The sequence below is a fragment of the Sus scrofa genome, chromosome 7, assembly GCF_000003025.6.
Source record: "Sus scrofa isolate TJ Tabasco breed Duroc chromosome 7, Sscrofa11.1, whole genome shotgun sequence".
Lineage (NCBI taxonomy): Eukaryota > Metazoa > Chordata > Mammalia > Artiodactyla > Suidae > Sus > Sus scrofa.
Genome location: NC_010449.5, coordinates 30,875,772 through 30,899,934, shown reverse-complemented (window position 1 = coordinate 30,899,934; position 24,163 = coordinate 30,875,772). Strand labels below are relative to the sequence as shown.

The 24,163-nt window shown below is 45.6% G+C and overlaps 1 protein-coding gene across 13 annotated transcripts in view; it reads right to left on the bottom strand.

Annotated features, from left to right (window-relative positions):
• The window catches only part of ANKS1A (ankyrin repeat and sterile alpha motif domain containing 1A), a 182,445-nt gene that overhangs the window by 95,435 nt on the left and 62,847 nt on the right, over positions 1–24,163 (bottom strand). For 9 of the 13 annotated variants that reach the window (XR_002345583.1, XM_021098214.1, XM_021098215.1 and 6 more), the window contains 5 exon segments: positions 12,101–12,181; positions 9,886–10,042; positions 7,983–8,045; positions 924–1,220; positions 111–186 (listed from right to left, as the gene is read on the bottom strand). Coding sequence is in view for 12 of the 13 variants with exons in the window: in XM_021098214.1 (XP_020953873.1) it covers positions 111–186; positions 924–1,220; positions 7,983–8,045; positions 9,886–10,042; positions 12,101–12,181 (674 nt within the window). In the remaining variant the exon portion in view is untranslated. 13 annotated transcript variants of the gene reach the window in all.

Here is a 24,163-nt window from a genome sequence, read left to right as displayed (position 1 = left end):
CACATAGTGGGTTCAAACACAGCCAGCAAAAATCCCCCTCTGGGGATCCTAGGGGGAAACAATCCCAACCCTGGCATGCTGTGTAGACAAGAGCGCTGCCGACCTCTCACCTGCAGCCAGCAGGATTTGCACCACATCGGTCTTGCCAAACAAAGCAGCCTCATGCAAAGCACTGCCTTTCTCCGTCTGGAAAGCAAACGAGAGCGCACAGCGGGATGTCATCAGAAGAGCGACCCAGGTTTGGCGTGGCTTCACACGACAAACGGGACATAGACAAGAAGGGACAGGAAACTAAAATACACCACACAAAATCCTCTGTCATTATCTTTTCCACTTTTCTTGTCTGGATTCCAGAACCACAAGCATGGCCTGTGCTTGGTCAGGGGTGTTTGATATGCCACTGCATGGTTACTCTTGGTGGCCACCCATGGGTGATACTCCTCCAATCGCCACCCTCCTGGGTGGAAGGAATGTGATGAGAAGAAAAGTACAAGGGGGTGAAAACACCTTAACTTCAAATGTTCCTGGTGGCTGCAAAGCCCAGGGAATGGCAACTCCTCTGAGTGGGTAAAGCCACCAACAGGGGGAGTGCTCAGTCCCCTGCTGGCAACATCAGCTTGGCGGGACATCGGAGGTGATGTGGTGGCAGTGGAAACACACGGAGAGGAAGATAATGAGTTTCCTAACATCAAGAGAGAGCCCATGAGCGTGTCTTTCGGGGTGAAGGACCACGTATCACCCCTGAAAAAAAACCAAAAATAACAGACTCACTTGAGAAGTTTCTTTGTAAGCTTCACGTTACAATGAGTGAGCAAATGGCAGCATCTGGCATGATGCTAAGGAGGAACACAGCCTGGCAGCCTGCACATGTGCCTTTTCCAAAATGACTAGCCCCCTGCGCCTGGTGGTATGCCCGGCCCTACCTGATAGTTGCTGTCCATGCCAGCGTCCAGGAGGACCTGGACCACAGCCCGGTGGCCATTCCTCGCCGCCAAGTGCAGCGGGGTGTGCTTCTTGGTGTTGCAGCTCAGGAGGTTGGGGTGCGCATTGAGGAGCATCTTCACCACGTCCAGCCTCCCGTAGAGCGCCGCCAGGTCCAGCGGGGTCTCGAACTTGTTGTTGCGCATGGTAGGGTCGGTGAGCTCCTCGAGGAGGACCTTCACCACCTCCGTGTGGCCATACTGCGCCGCGCAATGTAGGGCTGTCTCGTTGTCATTGTTCTAAAGGGCCAACAGGCGGATGGCATCAGAAAGGTGACTGGCAGACTGGCACAGGATGAGGACAATCAAGTGTAAAACCACTGAAATGTAAATGTGAAAAATGGCAGCGACACGAGGGACTGACAGAACGAAGTCAGAATTCAGACGTGCTCTCCCGCAGACAAGGCTGACGGCTCAATCACCTTGTCTCGCCCTGGTACTGCAAGCGGTGGGGGGGGGGGGGGGGCGGCCCACATCGTCAGCACCTGCAGACCCCTCGGTGCCTTGAAGCAGCAAGGAGCTTGGGCCAGGGAGCGCAGCAGGCCTCGGGCCAAAGCCTGGGCATGGGTGGGGGCCCAGAGCATCACTGCCATGGATCCACGTTCAGCTTCAACTGGTTTTACAATTTCTATTCAGCCAACCCTGTGGTTCTGATTTGGGATCTGTCGACAGACAATCCTTGGCTTCACACACAAGCTTTTTTGAAAGAGTTGGTCCCCTGCATAGCTTTTTGCATGCAAATCAATCAGCCAACAATGAAAGTAACAGAGCAGAGCACCAAAAAGTCACCCTCGACACATAAGCCAACAGCCATTTCCAGAGGACAGAGGCATGTGAGCTCAGTCACAGGGGAACACAGGCCCCTGACGCCGCCCTGAGCCAATACAGGAGCCTGAGCCCAGCACTCGTGCATGATCTACGGCTATGCAGGGAGGTGCTGCTTAGGGAAGAAAGATCCGATCTGACACCAAATGTTTCGTGTGAGAGGTGCAGAATATTGAAAATTGTAACACTGCCCTTAATTTAAATGCTCAAACCCATGGTCGTCTAATGCCAATTTTGTTTTAAACCAAAGGTAGAACCTGAGATGAAACAGAAGTTTGTGCTTTATCAACCATCAGAAAAAAATGTTAATCATTCCAGTTACGCTCTTTCCCTTCCTGCTGACAATGTACGACTAGAGCAGGAATAAAGGAATTCCCATGGCCTCTCCTTTCACAGAGGCACTAATGAAAAGAATCATTCTCCCACGAGATTTTGAGATTCCTGAATTTATCAAGGAGGGTCCTGCCACTTTGGAGAAACCAGCTTCTGAGGGCGTGTGTCCTTCAAATCAATATTGTGCACCTTTCAGTGGTCAAAAGGTAAAAAGTAAATGTTCCTACAATTGCTTTAATTCTGTTACTGATATTGAAAGTAACAGACTAGGTTACCCGGACATGCATGCAATTCCATCTGCTTTTGATCTGGCATTTGACTGCATCATTTTCTCCAGCTACACCAAGTGTATCAGAAAGGTCCAGAGCTACTGGGAGCAAGGCCCCAAAAGGCCAGACTGAGAGCAAAGAATATTTTTTAAATGAAACAAGGACAGAAAGGGTGGTAGTAGGAGCCACAGGCCAGGACAGATGCACACAGAGAAACAGAGGAAGCAGCAGCCCTGAGCTCAAACAGCTCCACAAGAGCAGCTGCCTGGAAGGTGCAGACAGACTTCCGGGCCACAGAACACAGCCAGGTGCCCACGGCCGCCTGCGATGCAACTGGGTCCAGGGGACCAATCCCATGTCATTCTGAAAGTCTGGAGGGAAGGAGGAACGCCTGGCAAGAAGTAGACCCTCAGGGCTCCCCTTTGCCAAACAAACCCTTCAGGCCACCCATGTGCTCATTTCTTCTTAAGCTATGGCATAAGAAAAACTTAGAGCTGTCACTTCACTTCCTCATGAAAAGACAAGACAGCTACAGCCATGAAAACTCCTAGGAGCTTCCTGTAGAGGGACCCTGGGGCAGAGCTGCCACCCAAAGAAGTTTAAGAGGATTTTCAGGGTTTTAACATCTCAAGATTAGCATGACAGCAAGGGCCATGAGAGTCAGCTTATTCTCATTAAAACCCCGGCCCAGAGGAACTCCCTGACTCTGAAGCACATACTGCTGCCTCCTCTACATCCAAGCTGTCTCCCCACAACCAGAATAATCTGTTGAAAATATGTCATTAGGGCCTGAAGAGCTGTAAAACTCTAAACTATCCAGCAGGGGAAAAAGCATCTTCTCTGGGTTTTTGTCAGAACTAAAGCAGCCACCACAGAGCTGCCTTGCTAAAGGCGTGGCGGTGACCACCACCCGGCAAACCGCCTCTCTGTGTGAAAAATGGCCTAACCACATCTCAGCCATTTCTATTCACGGGGTAGGAAGTCGCTTTTTTATGTTTCAGTCTTGCCAGACATGTCTGGTAACTATAATCTTCCTGAGTTCACGTCTGCGGCGACTACACCTCCCGACTACGGAGCGTGGGCCTTCGCAACACGCTCCTACTACTGTCCAAAGTCTTTGCACAAATTCTCCATTCCTGCCCATCTTGAGATTCCCTTTCAGTTCTTCCTTGCTAGGTCAATACTTCTAAGGAAGAAAGGATCACTGCAACCTTCACATCTGGAGACCCACTCAATGTATAAACCCATTACTTATGCATTTTACACACACACACACAGCAGAAACCCATCTAGACGCATTTCCATGGCCTTTCTCCTCTGGGAACTATTCAAAACCATTACCTCCCAGTGCCTGGATTAGAGCCTAACTGCACTCTTGTCTACTGTTGGCAGACATCTAAGTTAGGGACAGCGGGGCTGTAGCTCTCTGCAGCAACCGTGTATAGGCTCTAGAAATACATCCAAATTGGAACAGACAAAGTGGATCTACTGAGATTTAGAAGATACAGGAAAAGCATAAGACCCAAGTCCATCATGTGGACGAAGAGTCAGACTTACTCTGTAAAGCTCTGAAGGCAGAACTCTGGCCAATAGATGCAAGGTTTGGGAAAACAGATGTCAACCAAGAATAAAACCAAAAATCAGTGGAATCCAGAAAGGCTGCCAAGCAGTAATTCTGTTTGTTACTAGGAGAAACAGACAGACAAAGGAAATACGGGGTAGGTGGCTCGCTTTTTAGGTGAGAAAAGAGGACTCCTGCTCTAGTGCAAAGTTAGCTTAGTGGTTCTTTCTTTTTTCTCCCCCCGCACCCCTCCCCCGGCCCTGGCTCTGAGGCCAGCAGAAATTCTTGGGCCAGGGGACACTTAACAACAAGGGAATTCCAGGAAAACTATTATTAAAAAGGTTACCAATCTAGCAGACACCAACTTAACCAAGCAATCATTCATCATCATTATCATCAAGAATGAAACAAACTGGAGTTCCTGTTGTGGCTCAGCAGGTCAAGAATCCGACCAATATCATGAGGACAAGGGTTCAATCCCTGGCTTCACTCAGTGAGTTAAGGATTGCCGTGAGCTGTGGTGTAGGTCGAGGATGAGGCTTGGATCTGGCGTTGCTGTGGCTGTGGTGTAGGCCGGCAGCTGCAGCTCCAATTTGACCCCTAGCCTGGGAAGCTCCATATGCCGCAGGTGCAGCCCTAAAAAAGCAAAAGAGAATGAAAGGAGCCGACATCACGAGCCCTGTGATGTGATGCACTAAAAAGGAGGGACAGAACATCGCTCTTGGAACTCTCTGGTGGCCTGGCAGTTAGGTGATGAAGGATTCTGTGTTGTCATATACATATACACATGAGAGAACATGTGCTCACGGAAAGGAGTGGTGTGAGTACACGCAGTGTGACAGGACGTTAGCAGCTGGTGAATCAAGAAGTGTTCACTGTATTATCCTTGCAACTTTTTGTAAGCTGGAAATTTTTTCATGATAAAAAGTGTTATAAAAGTTTGCTGGGTGATGCTGACACAACAAGTTGATCAGCATGTGGAGACAGCTGGTCTAGATAACTTCTAGGTCTCCTCCAGCTCTACAACTGCGGATTATTTTTAAGTGTATGGAAAACAGTCCTATGAAACTAAACTGACCAGTGCTCATTCTATGATAATCAAACCAAGTTAAAATTGTTTTAAAAGAAGGTAAGCGAACAATGTTAATAGTTCCACCTTACATTTGGACTAGTTTATGCCGACTTGCTGAAACAGGAGAGGCTTCATATGTTAAAGAGGAAGATAAAGGCTCATGAAAACTCTCTCTGCTCCCAGGAAAAGCACCTGCAACTTCTTAATTTCTCCAGGTGCCTGATGGGACTTAACACCAAAATGTACTTTAGCAAAAACAATTCTTAGATACACCAGGTCAATAAAGACCCACTGAGTAAAGATGAAGCCTAGGGAGGTTAGCATCAAATCAGCTCAAGAAGAATTTGCACTCGTAGCACAACCCCAACAGCTTTATTCCTTAATGGAGTTTACATCATTTGGCCTTTGAGGCGGTGGTGGGTGGGGTGGAGGCAAAGGGTGGTACAGTTGGCCTGCAAACCCACAAGTTCTGCATCCACAGAGTCAACCAATCATGGACCAAAAACATTCAGGGGGAAAAAATCTAGGAAGTTTCAAAAAGCAAAACTTGAATTTGTAAATAGTGGCAACTGTTTACATAGCATTTGCATTGTGTTAGGAATTATTATAAATAACCTAGAGATGATTTGAGGTATAAGGGAGGATGTAAGTAGGTTTACGCAAACACTGTGCCGTTTTATACAAGAGATTTGGGCCTGGTATCCAAGGGGATCCTAGAACCAATACCGTTGTAAATACTGAGGGAAGGCTGTATTTCTAAAAAGAGAAGTACATTCTTATTCCTTTAGACTCAATTTCTTTTATGTGTGCAAAATCAAGGGATAGGAAAATGTGCTTTTAAGAACCAAAGTCTTACCCTTTAATCAGAGCTTTAGAAGCTAACCAAACCAACCACCAAATGGGAAAACAATCGCTTCAAGGAGTCTCCCCCCAAAACAAAACCCCAAAGAGGCTGATGGAGAAATGTTATATTAAGCTTCACCACTAGTAACAAATAACAAACTCCCAAGTGCCCTTTCAGAAATACCACATGGTATATACCTTTAAAAATCAGGACCTCAAGTATTACTAGTAATCAGGTCTTTTTAGTTCATATCCATGATCTCATTTGAACTCCAAAACCATCCGGCAGAGTAGCTGGTATACCCCACTTTACCACGGAGGAAAGACATTCAGGGAAACTGAGGAACTTGTTCAAGTCAACGCCAGTAAGTGGCGGCAGAGAATTCAAACTTGGGTCTGATGTGAAAGACCTTGACCTGTGAGGGTTTTCCATTCTGCCACACTACTTCCAAGAAAAACAGCTGGAGTAACTTCCCATTTTGAAGATTAGAAAACAGAACTGAAAGACTGGGCCAAAACAAAAGCTAACACGCTCCATCACCACAGGTCAAACTGCTTCTCCACCATCAGGGCCCAAGAGCTGAAGGATACCCCGCCCCCGCAGAGCCTGCCGAGGTCCAGCTCATGGGAAGCACATGTGATAAATCAGTATTTCTCAAAGGAAAACATGAAATATCTGCTTTGCACTTGGAAACTGACAGAAGGCCCTTAAATTTCCCTTCCCAGCGGCTGCTATATGCAGAGCAAGTGAAAGGTAGCTGACGTGAATAATGCTGTGACTCAAACAAACTCTAGGTTGGTGCCAAAAAGCAAAGCTTATCCGAATGACAACTCGAGTCAAAAACAGCAGGTGGGAGAGCAGAGGAGAGAGGTTGACGTCATGGCCCCACCTGCAAGCTCTGCCTCGGGTCCAGGCCCAAGGCCAGCAGGCTGGGTGTTTGTCATCAGGCCCACCAGTCTGCTACCTGGCCCAGCCTCACTGGGAGGGAGAGTCAAAGCCAGACCCCCTGCTGGGTCCTATTTCTGAGCCCTTCCAAAGGCCAAGAGCGACCACACATAGAGAGAAGCTAAAGGCTGCAAAGAAGGGGCTCAGGCTTGAAAGCCCAAGGAAATGAGAGGGGAGCTGCACCAGCAGCTTTTAAGAGGAAAATGGGGCTTTCCCTGGTGGCCTAGTGGTTAAGGATTCTGTTGTCACTGCTGTGGCTCAAGTCACTGCTGTAGCTCGGGTTCAATCCGGGCCCAGGAACTTCTGCATGCCAAGAGCGTGGCCCAAAAAACAAAATAAAGTAAAATGGAGTTACAGATGCCCCTCTTCCCACACTTCCACCACAAGCTACTGAAAATCAGATTCCACTTCAAAGAAGTATGGAAAGCAAATTTTAAAAAATGTTTTAATCTAGGAAGTAGAATTTAATCATTTCTTGCTTATTAAAAAGTAAGCTAATCGTGATATCTTTTACCTGCATTTTTTCGTTTTTTCCTTTTTCCTCTTTTTTTTTTTTTTGCTTTTTAGGGCCGCACCACAGCATATGGAGGTTGCCAAGCTAGGGGTCCAATCAGAGCTGTAGCTACCGGCCTACACCACAGCCACAGCAACTCGGGATCCGAGCGGCATCTAGGACCCACATCTGCGACCTACACCACAGCTCACAGCAATGCCAGATCCTTAACCACTGAGCGAGGCCAGGGATCGAATCCACAACCTCATGGTTCCTAGTCAGATTTGTTTCCTCTGCGCCACGCCGGGAACTCCCAAATTTTTCTTTTTTGAATTTAAATGATTTTAAAAATCATGATAGCAAATTATGCCTTGAATATGGTCCCTATTTCCCCATTTCTGCCACTTCTAAGCTTTTCAGGCATTAAAGGAAATGTGCCCAACCTTTCCAGAACTGGTGTGGGTTTTAAAAACAAAAACAAAACCACTGAAGCTGCATTTTCCCATTCCCAGGCAAGCCAAAAGCAGATGGGCTGAAGCAGAAAACAGTCAGGATGACAAAGAGGAGCCTGAGTGGCTGAGAGTAGAAGCCAGAGAGGACCAAAGAGCAAGTGCGGCTTGGAGAAATGATGCAGAGAAATCCTGGCAGCAAAGTACACACCTTGGCATTGAGATAAGTGTCAAAGGGGCCGTACTTTTTGAGTTCTTTGATCTCAAGAGCATTCTATAAAAAGGAGAGGAAAAGAAAATGTGATGATAAAATGGATGGAATATATCAAAGCAATGCACAGCCCCGAGGGGCCCAACACTAGAACGCTCGGATCTGCCCTCTGGGGTGCCTCAAAAGAAGTTAAAGAGGAAGACAACCTCCAGGGCACAGCGCCATCACCCCCTCCTAATTCCAGCATCCACGTGGGACAACATGAATGGCTTCTAGTCAATCAACGTGGTACTTGTAACTACTGCCTCCATAGGTTCCTCAAGCTCTGCAGCCCTTGTGTTCAGCCCCTGCCCGCCGCCCCCCGCCCCTGCCAGCCAGACACTCAAAGCACTGGGCTGGGGTCCCCCCTACCACAGGTACCCCAGGCGAGAGGTGGCTGTGAGCAGAACAAGCTGGCATACTCAAGTGGCTCAAAACGCCAAGCAGCTGTGCTCCAAGGCAAAAGTGAGCAAAGACAGGCTTAGAAATGGTGGCTGAAAATTTCATAAATGAGAAGGATTTTAATGGATGTCTAGATTTTTCAACACTGCAGAATATTAGTTAAAAGCAAACTTCCTTATACATTTCCTCCAGATAAGAGAAATTACCATCACTTAGCCAGGAGGAGTCAAATTGCATTTAGATTTTAAAGAGACAATTTTTATGCCTAATGTTATAAAACAAACATCCTCGCTGATGATCTTAAATGTCGGTTGCTCGCCTATCCGGGAAATACAGCCTGAAAGGGGAAGGGAAGCTGATTAACAGCTACACACACACAACCTCCCAATTAGAGGTTTGGGGAGAGCGCTGCTGTGGTTTCCTCCCAACTCACAGCCAAGCTGCCCTTTTCTTGAATCAAAATCACGTTCTTAACAGCTCTCTGAGAATGTGCCCAGTCTTGTCAGATGGACCGGCAAGAACAGTTCCCTATTTTTGGAGGAATAACCCTGATCTAATCCTACAGGCAATTTAACAATCTCCTCTGAGTGAAGTCAACAGGAAAACAGTCCCAAGCTTGTCGAGAAAGGGAAGCATCCCTCCCTTCAAGCAGCTAAGAAACGTTATCTGCTTCAGCTCAGAGCAGGGATGGCTTATCACACAGGGAGAGCCCAGCTCCTTTCAAATGGACCTCATCTCAGATGCAAACTACAGGGACTTGTGTTATAAAACACAAGGGAGGCTTGTCTTAGAACTTACATAATTCAAATAGAACTTTTCCCAAGGAAAAAAACATAAAGGAGAGGAGGTACAGTCTCATTGTACCTGAATCTATGGCCACCGGACAGCGTTTTTGCTCAAAAGCAGCCTTTTATTTTTTAAGAATTCTCTCTGCTTTGTCAGAGCAAGGTCAGCCTAAAATGGACACAAGAGGACGCCACGGAAATGATCTTCACTCAGTGGAATCACCCTTGACCTCCACTCCTGTGTCTTTGTGGGGTCACTTTTCAGCACTAGCACGAGGACTTCACTTCTGCGATTCCTGATGTACATAAACAAGAAGAGCACAGTTCAGAGAGGGCTGGCTGACCCACACTGGTACCTCTGCTCTCCAGCTAAGGCTGTACTGCCACGCCGATGCCATCAGCCAGACAGCTGGAAACAAATTCTGGGCAATTTTGCAGGACTTGCATTATTTCAAAGTCTGCACATGAGGTGAGTGTTGGGAATGTTATTACAGTACTCTGCCAGATGTGCATGACACAAACACACATAAAAGGTGCCTTCTGTGGTGTGAGGGTTCCCTGACGCTAGAAGGTGGGGTGCTGGGGAGAGGGAAGGCCTGCTCAAGCAGCTGCTTCCCTGAGATCTGGGCTGCAGTCTGGCTGCAGCTACATGGAAGAAAGCTTCCCTTCCTTCCAACCTGTTCATTGACTTTGGTGTGTGACGGCCCTTGATGGATGAGCAGCCGCACTATCTGGGCATCTCCTTTCCAGGCTGCCAAGTGCAGAGGGTAACAGCCTTTACAGTCAGCCACGTTGGTCAGCGCATCATTCCGCAGAAGAACCTCGACCACATCCCTAGGAAAGCAAAAATGAATCATGAGTTTGCAGAATTCAAAAGTCTTTCCTACAAAGAGCTCTTTACACCTATAGAGCAGGAGGCCCTCCACCTGAGCTCATCACCCAGTCTTTCTCTTTTATTCCATGAGCTGTTGAGAGAAGAATGAGCCACCTTGAGCCACATCACACTGACTCATCACCTCCCAGGCTCCATCACCTCTAGGCTTTCTAGATAGTTCATCTATTTTCCATTACTTTGAAAACATCTGCCTCCCTTGTCTAAACCTTTCAAGGTTTCCTTGTTTGTTATGTTGAAACAGCATTTAGGGATCGAATTTACATAAAAGAAGTCATGCAAAACAAATATCATCCAGAGCACTTAGTGATGTGGGAGCTGGAAGTGATGTGCTCTGACGGGCAGAGCAGGATGCAAGTTGTTGCAAACATGAGCCAGACACATATGGTATCATTTGATGCATCCAGAAAGAAGGGCTTTCTTCTTGGTGACACCACTAATTAAGCAGACACAAATGTATAATTATCCCCACACACATGAGGTCAAAGAAAATCCCCACCGTAAATAAAAACAGCAGCTGAAGGTGAACCTGGCTAACAAGCTACAGTCACTCAAGTCTGAGATTCACTTTAATTCAGGTTACCCTACTATTTAAGGGGAACTCTTTACAGATTTTCTGTTAGCTTTGTCTACAGAAAAACTCGTTCGATGTATCTCAACAGAGTTTAACGCAGAAGGAAACAGCCTTCTTTCCTGCGCACCAGAGTCATCGGGTTGGGCCAAATTTCACACCAGGGGTACAGAGTACCACCAGGTGGCAGGGCCCTGCTCCCAGCTCAGAAAAATCTAAATGGTCCCAATAATCTTTCCTCACATCAGCTAAGCTTCTACTGCTTATCTCCTTTAGTGCTATGCTTCAAACTCTCCTGAAAACCCTCTCTTCTGCTACACTCTGGCTTCCAGTCTTCCTGGCAAATCTACCCATTATGCTCCACCACTGCGCCTGCTCCTGCTCTAAGCCATGGCATATTCTTCCTCACTTGCAGGGTAGTGCCCTCTGTGGGCTGCCTGATCATTTGAAATTGTGCCTTCTCTCAAACCCCGGCCCAAGTGCACCTTCTCCAGAAAACTTTCCACACAAATCCCACCCAATTGCTAAACTCTCTATACTTAAGAGAACTAAATAGGCCATGTTATTTATGTATTTTTCCCCTTAAAAACGGTGCTTTTGTCTACAAGACTACTTTTTCTTTTCTTTTTCAGCCATACCCACAGCATACGGAAATTCTTGGGCCAGGGACTGAATCCAAGCCACAGCTTCAACCTATACTGCAGCTCTGGGACACCAGACCCTCTAATCCACTGCGCTGGGCCAGGGATCAAACCTGCACCTCCACAGCGATCCAAGCATTTGCAGTCGGATTCTTAACCCACTGCACCACAGCAGGAACTCCTGCAAGGCTAGTTTTATGAGGAAAAAGTGACAAGTAGAAAGACAAAGCAAGTAAATACTACTTAACGGAAGGAAAGTTTCTTATGACCCCTCCATTTATTTTCAGTTTATAAAGGGGCTGGTTACCTAATAAACTATCCAGCCCCTTTATAAGCTGGCTACCCTAAACCTGAGATTCATATTCAGATCACTGTATCGTACTGCCCCATTTCAGAGGGGAAAAGAATAAGCAGAAGAAAAGGCAAAGCATGATTTCTGGTTCAAGGTTTTTTAGGGGAGGGGGTGGGAAAGGACACTTGTTTGTTTATAGCTATGCCCATGCTACTCAGAAGCTCCTGGGCCAGGGATCGAACCTGTACCACAGCTGTAACTGGAGCTGCAGCAGTGACAACACCAGATCCTTAACCACTAGGTCACCAGGGCACTTCAGGAAAGATGTTTAAATGATACACTAAAGAGAGATTCACGAATTCCAGGTGGACTAAATTTAGGTCGTCTCTGTTCTTTAGCACCCCTGCTTAGGACACCTTTACAGGAAGCACAGGAGACAAGCCAAGGCCTGGATTCTGGAGCGGGCAGGGCAGGAACATGGCATGTTCATACTTACTTATGGCCATTCAGAGCAGCATGATGCAGAGGTGTATACCCAGTGCTGTCCACACAGTTCACATTGGGCCCTCGCCAGATGCTATGGGGGGAAAAAAAAGACTGAAGTCACAAACCAAACCTGGAGACAGCTAGCTGCTTGGAAAAGAAGTCTGTGCAGTGTTTACCCCAGCTGGTTCCTTCCATATGACTTCTGATGAAGGACAGCAATTATTTACTACAGAAATGCACGGCACGGAGGGTACACAATGCTTCGCTGAACAAGGAGTCAAGGGTCAAGACAACAGTGCCGTCCTTTCAGAGCTTGTTTTCCTGAACCCTTCTCCTCACTGGTGACTTCACTATTCACTCGGTCTGGAGCTCACACCTCTGAATACTCCCAGGATTAGAAGAACAGCTCTTGGAAAGGTCGTCAAAAACATCACTGAACCAAACCACTCAGCCAGTTAGAGGTAACTGGTGACAGAAGGCTTGAGAGGAACCTAAGTATAGCCTGGGTATATAATTAGGATGATTCAGCCACAGGGACCAAGAGAAAGAACCCACATTCATAAAAGCACCAGGATACATGTGTTAAGATGCAAGAGACAATTTTGTCTTTCCTTTGTGAATATGACTTACTGGTAATAAAAAGAATAACAAAGGAATCTACAATTTGGGTGCCTTATTTGTATCAGAAATACCATACTAAGAAGGTTGGAATATCATCTCATTTAATCCTCAGAGCCTTAATTCTGACCTTACTACATTGGCCAGAACTTCTAAAATACCACTAAGTGGCAGAGAGCAGCCCTGTTTTGGTCCTTGTTTCTGCTGAGAAAGCCTCCAATGCTGGCAGTTGGTTTGAGGTAGACACTCTCGACCATGTAAAGGAATTATCTCATTTTTTTCCCCTTTTAAAATGTATTAGAAATACTGTTTAAGTACATTTTTACATCTATGGATAAAACCATAGTTTTTTCCACACTGAACCTACTAAAATTTTATCAATGCCTTTCTTAATATTGAGCCATCCTTTCACATCTGAAATAAATCTCATTTGGCCATTATCTGTTAAGGCCAGTCAGTGAATTCTACTTGAGAGTATTTTACTTAGGATTTTCACATCTGCATTCATAAGTGAAGCTGAGTGCAAGTTTTTGCTTTCTGTGCTATTGTTATTGGGTGATATCAGTGTTATGTTTAAGACAGATCACCTGGGCAGCTACCTACCTATTTGTATATTCAGGAATCACTGTCACAGCACTGAAATTATAAAGAACCACCAGCAAAACCATCTGGGCCCAGAGCCTTTATACTTAGATGTTGGAAGTAGTGTTTTTAATAACAATAAAATTCTGAAAATAGCCCAAAAGTTCACCAATAGAGAATTTATAATGATAACTAAGGTATAAATACATAGAATATTATATACTATTTATATTGCTATGTAATAAGACAGAGTAGAGATTATAATATAATGCTAAAGAGAAAAAAAATTAAAAATATTGTAAAGAAAAAAATTTATGAGAGACATTTTTCAGGATAGCAGATTGAGTGCACATGTTTACTCATCTCCTGTCTAAAGTTCTATGAAGTAAAACAATTCCTGCCTTTTTTACACCACAGACAGTTGACAGAAAATAGATTCAGCCCAAGAAACTATGAAAAAATGTCATCAAGTTACTGGCAACTTTGAGCAATTCCTCGAAGGCAGAAATCAGACAAGGGCAGATCTACAGAAACACAACCTAGAAGGATGCAAATTAAAATAATCATATACTGCTTTTCACCTATCAGAGTGACAAAAATGAAAATAAGGACATTAAAAAGCGCTGGTAAAGATCAAGGAAGCAAGCGCTCTTAAATACCACTGGTATGAGTTTAGATTGGTGAAATCCTCTGGGAGGACAATTTGGCAGCATCCACCAAAACAAGAAACAGGCCTTCACTTTGAGCCAGCATTTCCACTTCCGGGCAACTGCCCAACAGAAGCACTCGTACATATGCACAAAGACATGTGCTTGTACAGGACTGCTTCACTATAAGAGTAAAAACTAAAAACTTAATGTATACCAATAGGTGGGCAGTTAAATATCAGGAATACCCAGGTTATTTGTTCACTGTCCATTAAGGAAGATGGTGACAAGGTCAGGAATTCGAGGCCCTTCCTGGTATCCCCATCCTCCACCAAGCCTGGGTTCCTATAGCACCTTCCAAACAAAGAGCTAAAAGCAGTTAGGTCTCTTTGTCACACCTGTACTTCATTTCCTAAACCAAAAAGCAGAGACCTGTGTGTGACAATGAACAGAATGACGGAAAGTGAAACAGATGTGGGAGTTCCCTTGTGGCACACTGGGTGAGGGATCCAGCATGGTCACTGCTACGACTTGGGTCACTGCTGTGGCACAGGTTCAATCCCTGGCCCGGGGACATCCACATGCTGCAGGTGAAGCCAAAAAAAAAAGAAAGAAAAAAGTGAAACAGATCTGGAAAGGTATGAAAACCGGATCTCCTGGATTTTTTTTGTAGGGGGGAGCCACACCCACAGCATGCGAAATTCCAGGACCAGGGATCAAACCCAAGCCACAGCAGTGACAATGCCAGATCCTTAACCCACTTGGCCAACAGGGAACTCCTAGATTTATTTTCAATTGCTCCACAAGGCCAAAAAACCATCATTCTATTATAAAATAGGTAACGTTAAAATCCAAAAACAAATTATTTGCCCCAAATTACAAGCCAATTCTGTGGCAGATCCCAAACTCCCATTTATGATGCTCTTGGCATTTGGCCAAACACAGACTTTGTGATCTAACCGGATGACAGGATGATGTGAATATGCAGTCACACAAGGCTATACAGGACCACAAGACGACTGGACTAAACCAATGGGAGTTGGGAAAGAAAAAACACCCAAACAGGTAAAAGCAGTGGAGTTGGGAGCACAGGTATGTCAGTTCGGGTGCTCCAGCAGCACTACCTCAATCCAGGTCCCCAGGGAATCTTAACACTAAGGTGTAGGAATTCTTCTGTGGTGGCAGGAACTTCCACATGCTGTGGCAGCAGCCAAAACACAAAACAAAACAAAACTAAGGTTTAAGCTGCCCTTGCTTTTAACAAAAAGGCAGGCAAGCCTCCATCATTTTCTAACTTGTACCTCCACATCTCCGGTTTAGAGGTTTTGACATTTGGATATCTCATAGCAGCCCTAAAACTACCCCAAAACCATTGGAAAAGACAAGGTAGAACGATAAAGACTTTTGCTGCATAAAGCTGCAACATTTCCAGCTGGAGAGGCCCTTCCCCCTCCTCTTCCTCTAACTGGCATTTCTTCTCAATGCCCTTCTAGAAGTTTAGGGATGGGCAGTATATTAAATAAAATCTAAATGAAAATGGAGAACTGCAATCCTTCTGCATGGACTTTTAGCTTCAGAAAGGATGGTAGTGACCTTCCCTCCACTCAAGTTTCTTCCTTTCTGGCAGCCCAAGGAAAGTACTATTTACCATCCTGGTCTTCCTCGCTATCACAGCTGCCCTATTAGCTTCATCTACAGCACCACATAACAAAGGGCTGCTCACCGATGGAAAAAAGAACACAGCACACAGGAGAACCAGGGGGAAAAAATCAAAAGAAAACAAAAGCTGGTCCAGGAGATTCCTAAACAAAGTCTAACCTACAGAGATTGTGCAGAAATGCAAGAGTTGCCTTGACCCGCAGAACAACCCTCAGACTAATCTTTTTTTTTTTTTTTTTGGTCTTTTTTTTTTTTTTTTTTTTTTTGTCTTTTTGCCATTTCTCAGGCTGCTCCCGCGGCATATGGAGGTTCCCAGGCTAGGGATCTAATTGGAGCTGTAGCCACCTGCCTACACCAGAGCCACAGCAACGGGGGATCTGAGCCATGTCTGCAACCCACACCACAGCTCATGGCAACACTGGAACGTTAACCCACTGAGCAAGGCCAGGGATCAAACCCGCAATCTCATGGTTCCTAGTCGGATTCATTAACCACTGAGCCACAACGGGAACTCCCCTCAGACTAATCTTAATGGTCCCTAAATTCAAAACTTGCCTCTGCCACTTGCCAGTTATGTGACCTTGGTCAAGTCACTTAATCCTTCAAATATTTCTGCCTTTGGACATTCCGCTGTGATGGGCTCCCCAGGACTCAAATGGCTCAGGGAAACTGGAACTAAACTGGCTTGAGCTGGTTTAATTGCACTAGGGTTAAGAGGCTGAAGACATGGCACAGCAACCCAGCCACAGGGACGTGGTCTTGGAGCACAGCAAACCTTGCCTCCCATGCCTCCGAAGCACCTATGAGACAGCGCCAGGCAGTGACAAGTGCCGTAAAGGAGCAAAGCAAGCAGATAAAGCAAAGAAGGGATAAAACATGACAGGGGTAACGTTTCAAATAAGGTCCGCAAGACCTCTTCTAAGAAAGTGCCCTTTGAGAAGCAACTTGAATAAAGTGAAGAAATAACCAGTGTGGGTGTGAGAGAGCATCAGTGCAAAAGCCCTGGGAGGGAAGATGCTGGCCGAACAGCTGGGGCACCACCTGCAGGGCTGGGGCTTACAAAGGACGTGGAGGCGAGCTCAGTCCACCATCGGCCACAGGGCGCCTACTGTGCTCTGGGCTGGATGTCAGCGGTACAAAACAGAGAAAGATGCAAAGTCCATACTGAAGGAAAGGCGGAGCACTTTTGAATCAAGAGGAAGAGGCACAGACTCTAAAGTCCAAACCAGGGTGATCAACAGTCAGTCCCTAAAAGGGCATCAGGGCTCCTCCTGCAATTTTTTTTTTTTTTTTTTGGTCTTTTTTAGGGCCACACCCAGGGCATATGGAGGTTCCCAGGCTAGGGCTCAAATCAGAGCTACAGCTACCGGCCTACACCACAGCCTCAGCAACACGGGATCCGAGCCACATCTACAACCTATACCGAAGCTCACGGCAACACTGGATCCTTAACCCACTGAGCAAGGCCAGGGATCAAACCTGCATCCTCATGGATGCTAGTCAGATTTGTTTCAGCTGAACCACGACAGGAACTTCCTGCAAGTACTTTTTTGAAAAATTTTCACAGTCTCTTCATTTCTCTTTAATACTTAATGGTATGCTTTATTCAGTTGTAACATGATTTCAAGAGTAGAAGTAAGAAATATTACTGATCGACTTCAGGGTGTAAAAAACATCACTATTAAAGATGGCTAGGTGAGGCTTTTTTAAATGCAAATAATCTTTTTAAGTTTTTAAGTTTCTAGTTCATCAAACTGTGCTTAATGACAGGAACACCAAGTACTCTGGAGTGTCTGGAGCCTGACCGTCAATGTGTGGATGGAGAGGCAGGCAGAGCCCCATCATGAAGGGTCCTGGGAAAGTTCTGAGCAGGGAATGATCAGATGTATGTTTGGAAAAATCCTTCTGTTGACAGCTGGGAGGTGGAAATCTAGGCAGTGAATTTATTATTCACTATACCGTTATGACGGCCTGAAATATTTCAGAATTTGAAAAAAAAATCATTATGCTGAGCATTTGTGTAGATGATCGACTGGAAAAAATGAGCAACTAGATCCAGGGAGACCAGTTCGAAGCCAGCAAGTCAAGCATGAAGTGAGGACCTGAATGAGGCCCGTGGTAAGGAGGACCAAAGCAGGATCGATTCAACAGGATCTGGTGCTAAATGGGGAGAAGGGTAGGTGAGAATAATTCAGTGGACAGAGAGAGTAAACTGAGGAGGAAAAACAGTGCTGCTGTGTTTGTGACCGTGGTAGTGAGGAGCAGGGAAGGAGCGGGGGAGGCAGGTGGTGTTTTGGTTTGGATTAGCCGAGCTGGGCTGAATGTGGACACCCACCTGTGTCCAGTCAGCAGGTACATATGAGGGTCTGGAACCCCATGGTTACCCGGTCAGTTTAAAATGACAATGCTCACAGAGAACTATATTCAATGTCCTATGATAAGCGATAATGGAAAAGAATATTTTAAAAAGAATGTGTACACACACACACACAACTGAATCACTCGCTGTACAGCAGAAATTAACACATTGTAAATCAACTATACTTCAATAAAAATAAAATAATAAAATGACAATGCTCAAATGTTTACATGCACATATGTGACCCTTGTCTGACCCTTGCAAACACATTATGCAGTAGGAAAGCACATGTTGTTATCTCCACCTCACAGGTAAGAAAACTGAAGTTCCAATGACTTACTGATTGTCATACAGTTAATTAATGTAGAACTGAAACAAAAATGCATGTCTGACTTCTAATGCATGTTCCTTCTAGTTTCTTCAGGCTCTTGACCTGGGCTGTTGAGAAAAAACAGCTTGGAGCTCTGTGGGTCTCCTCCTCCATTAGTTCTCAGACGTCAAAGACCCTCAGAGCACCAAGTCACTGACTCTGTGAAGAGGGAGCAATGGCAATGAACTTGAGGGGGAAGAGATGTTCTGGGCAGCTCTCCATTAATTCTTCATTAAATCATTCAGGTCTAAACAGGAGTTTGTCTCATCAGCCTTCTTCCGCCAAAGGTCTTCAGTGTTTTCCCCTTTTGGTTGGTTATCCCTGCAGAGGCGGATCTGTCGCTGAACCTCAGGAAGGCCTGGCCATTTTCCAACACAATGAAACACTGTCCAAAGCCAGCCTAATTTTAAAAAGACTTCATCTTACTCAAATGGATTTGACACATCCTTACTAAAATGCTTTCTACATACCTAACCGTTGAGGGTAAAAGGAGAAAGAACATGGAGCCAAGGAGACCTTTCCCATTGTCAGATCTTTGCAGAAAGACAAAACTTACGGACGTGAAACAACCATATAGGAAAGCCCCAAGACCATGCCAAAGGAATTCTGGCTAACTGGGAAAACTGAACATACATTTTTAAATTTCTGCTCACTCCTGAAACCCATTAAAGTGAGAGTGAAAACAAACAAAAAAGGATAGGAGACAGATAACTGTGACCACAAAATGCCAACATTTTTTGGAAGACGAGAAGTAGGTAAGTTAGTAATGCTGGAAAAGTGAATCCTTGCAGCTGGAGAAGGGGACGCCAACTCACACAGGCACCCTGGGAAGGCTCCAGGACTAGAGGTACCTGATGGCACAGGAGACAGGGATGAGGAGGGGCAGAAACCAAGGACTTGGTACAAACTCTGTATGAGGCGGTGACAGACCACATCCAGGGCAGCCAGCAGACGCTTGCCCTGTGCCCAGGCCGGGGAAGGTGGAAAGAACTGAACCTGGTGGGCTCTAAACCCGCGGACATCAGGAAGGGCAGAAGCCAGGAAGAGGCTCTGTGCTGAAAACAAAGGCTCTAAGAGGAAGTCAACATCCTGAAGGATGAGATCCCAGACCTGCTCACCCAGTTGGCTCCCAAAATGCTGAGAGCCCTGCCCTCCATCCTCAAACAGAAGGTTGGAAGGTTCTTTCCCGTAGAAACCGACTGACTCCACAGGTAGGTTCAACAGATGCTAACTTCGGGGGATTCCTCACAAAGCAGGTAGGGTCCCCCCCAAGCCCCCCAGGGTGTACCATCCTTGACAGGTTCCTCTCACCTCTGTACAGACCATCCCATCGGCTTTTTAGTGTCTCTTTCTTTAGTAAAAATGACAACCAAGGATCAGCATACATTTGAGGGAAGCATTCAACATGGAGAGAGAAAGCACAAAACAAACAGAATAAAGGGAGAAAAAGCAAAAGAAATAACCAAATAAACCTCAACCAAGAACAAAAAAAACCTATTATCACACAAATACAGGATTAGAAAAAATTGGATCAGTGCACAGATTACAGAAATTTTTAAAAATTTATAGAATAAATAAAAATATAAAGAGCTAGATGATAAAGCTGAGTAAATCTGTCAGAAAGTGGAACCAAAAAAGAAATGGGAAATTTGAAAGAAAGGATAAGAAAATGAGAGGACCAAGAGTTCCAGAGAAAAGGAGAAAATTATCAAAGAAATAACTTAAGAAATGTTCTTAGAACTGAAAATATGCACTGCCAGTTCAAAGAGTCCATCCTGTACTTAACACAAAAAATACTTTTTAACAAGACCCAACCTCAGGGCACACTGAAATTTCAGAATACCTACAATAAAAAAACAATTTCCAGAAAGAAAAAACAGTCTGCATACAAGGGACTGAGAGGCATCAGAATTTTCAATAATTTCAAGATTTTCAAAAAGTCTTAACGGCTTTTGTCTTTGGAAGCCCTAAGACAAAGGAACATTGCTTTCAAAATCTGAAGGTGAAATGATTTCCAATCTAAAATTCTGTAGCAGATAAATGATCAGTCAAGTATAAAAAGAGAATAATGATATTTTTAGACATGCAGAGTCTTAAATTCTACCTCCCACACGCCCTTTCATCAGGAAGTGACTGGAGGATGTTCTCTACCAAATAAATGAGCAACTCAAGAAAGAGGAAGACAGGCATCCAGGAAACAGGACAAAAAAAGGCAAAGAGAATCAGCATGCAGCAAGCCTCAAGAACACCCACCCATCGCTGGGGGACACAGGGCTTTGACATCTGTGGGAGAAAATGAAATGGACAAGATCAACTAATGCCTTGGCATGGCACATGGAAAAGAATATTTAGAGATTTAAAAATTATGGTTGTAATTGGGGAATTAAAAGTGAGCTGGGAGTTCCCTTGTGGCTCAATGGGTTAAGGATCTGGCATTGTCACTGTTGTGGCGAGGATTCAATCCCTGGTCCAGGAACTTCCACATGCCGCGGATGCAGCCAAAAGGGAAAAAAAAAAAAAAAAAAAGAGTGAGCTGGACATAAGAAACTCAGAAAACCAGCAAGAGAGGCAGTACAAGAAAAAAAAAAAGACTGTCATATGCTAATTAGTTCAGCAGGTGAATACTAACATAATAATAATAAAAACAAAAACATCAGATACTGAAGTAACTAAAAATTGTGACATATCTGAAGGGTGAAGGGGGGAAGCAGTGAACTAAAAGAGTACAAGAAAGCTACACCCTCCTCTTTCATGACAAAGACTGAAAAAGGATGTCTAACATTTTAAATAGCAATACTCAGAAACACTGAGGAAACACCTGAGGAGAGCGAAGAGCTGGAAGTGGCTGTTATCCCAGAGAAGAACTCAGGGCTGCAGAAACTGCCCCCTGGTAAGGACCATGCAGAAACGATTTGACACCACACGTCAGGCTGGACAAGCCCTTGTCCACTAGGACATGTATGGTTCTTGTCACCTTGGCTTTGGTGGCCCTGTGTTTTTTTGTGTTTCAAATATGTGTGAAAGACCGTGACTTTGAAAGGTTCACTCCCTCATGAGAGAGGAACACAGAAGAAGGCAATGCCCCATTTTACTTTCACGGGTGACACAACTCACACAATGAACCTGGAAGGATGGCCTCCTTGTGCCACAATGCCAGCAAGGAGCTCTCCCCTCTCCTGCCAAGGACAGCTGTCTTCTGCTTCTAGTCGGGAAGCTGCACTAATGCGTGTACGCACACCTACACATACCCACACCCGCCCACTCGCAAAACCTTGTACCTTCACTCTAATACCTGCTATTTTCAAGCACCACTACCCTGGGCAAAGCTAGCGCTGCCTCCCCAGCGATGCTGTCACAGGAGTGGGCATGAGGACGGTGGCAGGAGGGCCAGGGACACGACAACCTGCAAAGTACACAGCCGTGAAGCGAGCACGGCTTTGGGAGTGCTCTGCTGTTACTGCGATGTGTTCACGCCGACTAACGACTAACGACTAACGTCTAAACCGGCCTCTTCCGAGCTGTATTTCCTTCCTGGTTTATGCGGATACTCTGCGGGCCTCATCTTCTACTTGAACCAGTTTACTTCAGCCTGGCTTCTCAACACTGAAGCACACCCTGCTTCTGTCCCACACCTCCGAAAACGGCGCCCCAGTGTTGAACTGTGTGAAAATGGTCTCTGGAGTTAAAATTCTGATTCCTGTCACACTGCAGGCTCCATGACAGCAGGGACCGTGCCCGTCTTGTGCCATCTTCCCTAAGAGCAGGCCCCCCATGCGGGGCACAGTAAGCGCTCAGATATTTTCGGGGGGGGGGGGATGGGACGGGAAAGGCCCTGTGCCATCCTAATACCTGACGAGAAGAGCGAGCAAGCCCTAGAGAACCCCAGGGGCTCAGAAACAAAACATGATGTGCAGTGCCCCGTGACAGAGCTGGGGACGAGCCGAGGGAACACAGGGGAAAGCGCGCATGAACGGCACCCCACGGGCAAGAGAAAGGCACGAAAGGGCTTGGCAAACAGGGACGAGTGTGTGATCACCTTGGCCATCACCCTGCAGCCAAGGTCGTCTATTTTTTTTTTTTTTTTTTTGCTTTTTAGGGCCATGCCCATGGCACATTGAAGTTCCCAGACTAGGGGTCCAATCAGAGCTGTAGCCACCGGCCACAGCCACAGCCACAGCCACGCCAGATCCTTAACCCAGTGAGTGAGGAGGGATCGAACTTACCTCCTCATGGATACTAGTCGGATTTGTTACCGCTGAGCCACACAGGGAACTCCAAGGTGGTCTTCTAAAAACACACACTGCCTAGTTTTCCGCATGCCTTCTACAGAGTTCTCTTTCCTAGAGACCACGCTCCCTCTGGCCTCCTCCCCGGCACCCCATTCAGTCTGGCCTCTCACCTCCTCTTTAGTGGTAAGCAAAGCTCTCCTCCTCAGGGAACCCTTTCCTTTTCTTCCCAGGCCAGGCAGGAGTCTCTATGAGCTACTTGGAGAGCTCCTTGTACATGGCCTTGGTTACATGATCTCAGTTCAGAGCCCTACATTGGTTATTATTTGATTGTCTTTCTCACTAGACCACAAGCAACTTCCAGGCAGATCCAAATATGTGATGTTTACCACCGTGCCCTCACTGTCAACAAAGTACTGCACGTGGCACGTGCTGAGAGCTCTGCAAGAGAAAGAAACGGACACCTAAAGGCATGAGGAGCCTTTACCATAGATTACTTTTTTAGGTTATAGAAACTGTAAGAACTCAAATATCCTCTGTCCAGTTACTTCCTGAGTAAAAAATAGTGCACAAATTCTTCTAAATATATGTACTGATCATACTACTTTAAGGTAACATGTTACTTAGAAAGAAAAAGCAATGTTTCTTGCATTGTTTAGTGAGCATGTGTGTGCCTGCCTGCACATACAGGCTTTTTTCTTTTCTTTTCTCTTTTGGCCACCCTGAGGCATATGGAGTTCCCCCATCAGGGATGAGATTTGAGCCGCAGCCATGGCAAGGCCAGACCCTTTAATACACTGCACCAGTCTGAGGACTGTACCTGTGTCCTGGTGCTGTAGAGACGCTGCCAATCCTACTGCACCACAGCAGAAACTCCCAGAAAAGCTTTTAAGAATAATTAGCTCCCTGGCTAGTCAAAGTCCAGAGCCTAAACTGAGCTGAGTAGGAAGGTGACATGCCTTAATCAGTCACACGTGGGGGCAAAGACAACTCCACCTTAGGAAAACCATAAACCCTGGCTTAAATCTGCTGTCCCAGCACAATTATTCACAGTATTCTGGCACGGACAATAAATTGTACGGTCACTTACTTCATCCAGACCGAGACTCCTTTCTTGGAATTCTGAGTCTAAAAGGCTTGGAAATATTAAACATTAAAGCCAATAGTCAATGTTTACTATGAGCCAAGTATACTTCAAGTGCATTTAATAACTATTTACTTCTCACCAGAGCCCCATAAAGGAACCTAGGAAATTGACAAGAATGGAGGTGCATAATTGCCCAGAGTCACGGAGCTGGAATGAGTGACAACTGGGTTTAACTCTCAAATCTTAACACTGTGCCATATGTATATACAACTTCTTGAAACCACTCTCTCCTGGCTAGTTTTTCTCATTCCTAAATAAGATGAATTCCCCACAGCTCACATACATTAATTTCTGCCCTGCTTCACATTCCTCGCTCCTCATTCATCCTGTCTTGCTCTTTTTCTTTCTCTCCAGGTCATAGGAAACCCAGAGGGTGCAAAGAGAAAAGCACTATATTCTAGGTAGGAAGCGGGTCCCGGAGGGAAATGAACAGAGGTAGTTAACTGAAGACTCCCATTAGCATTT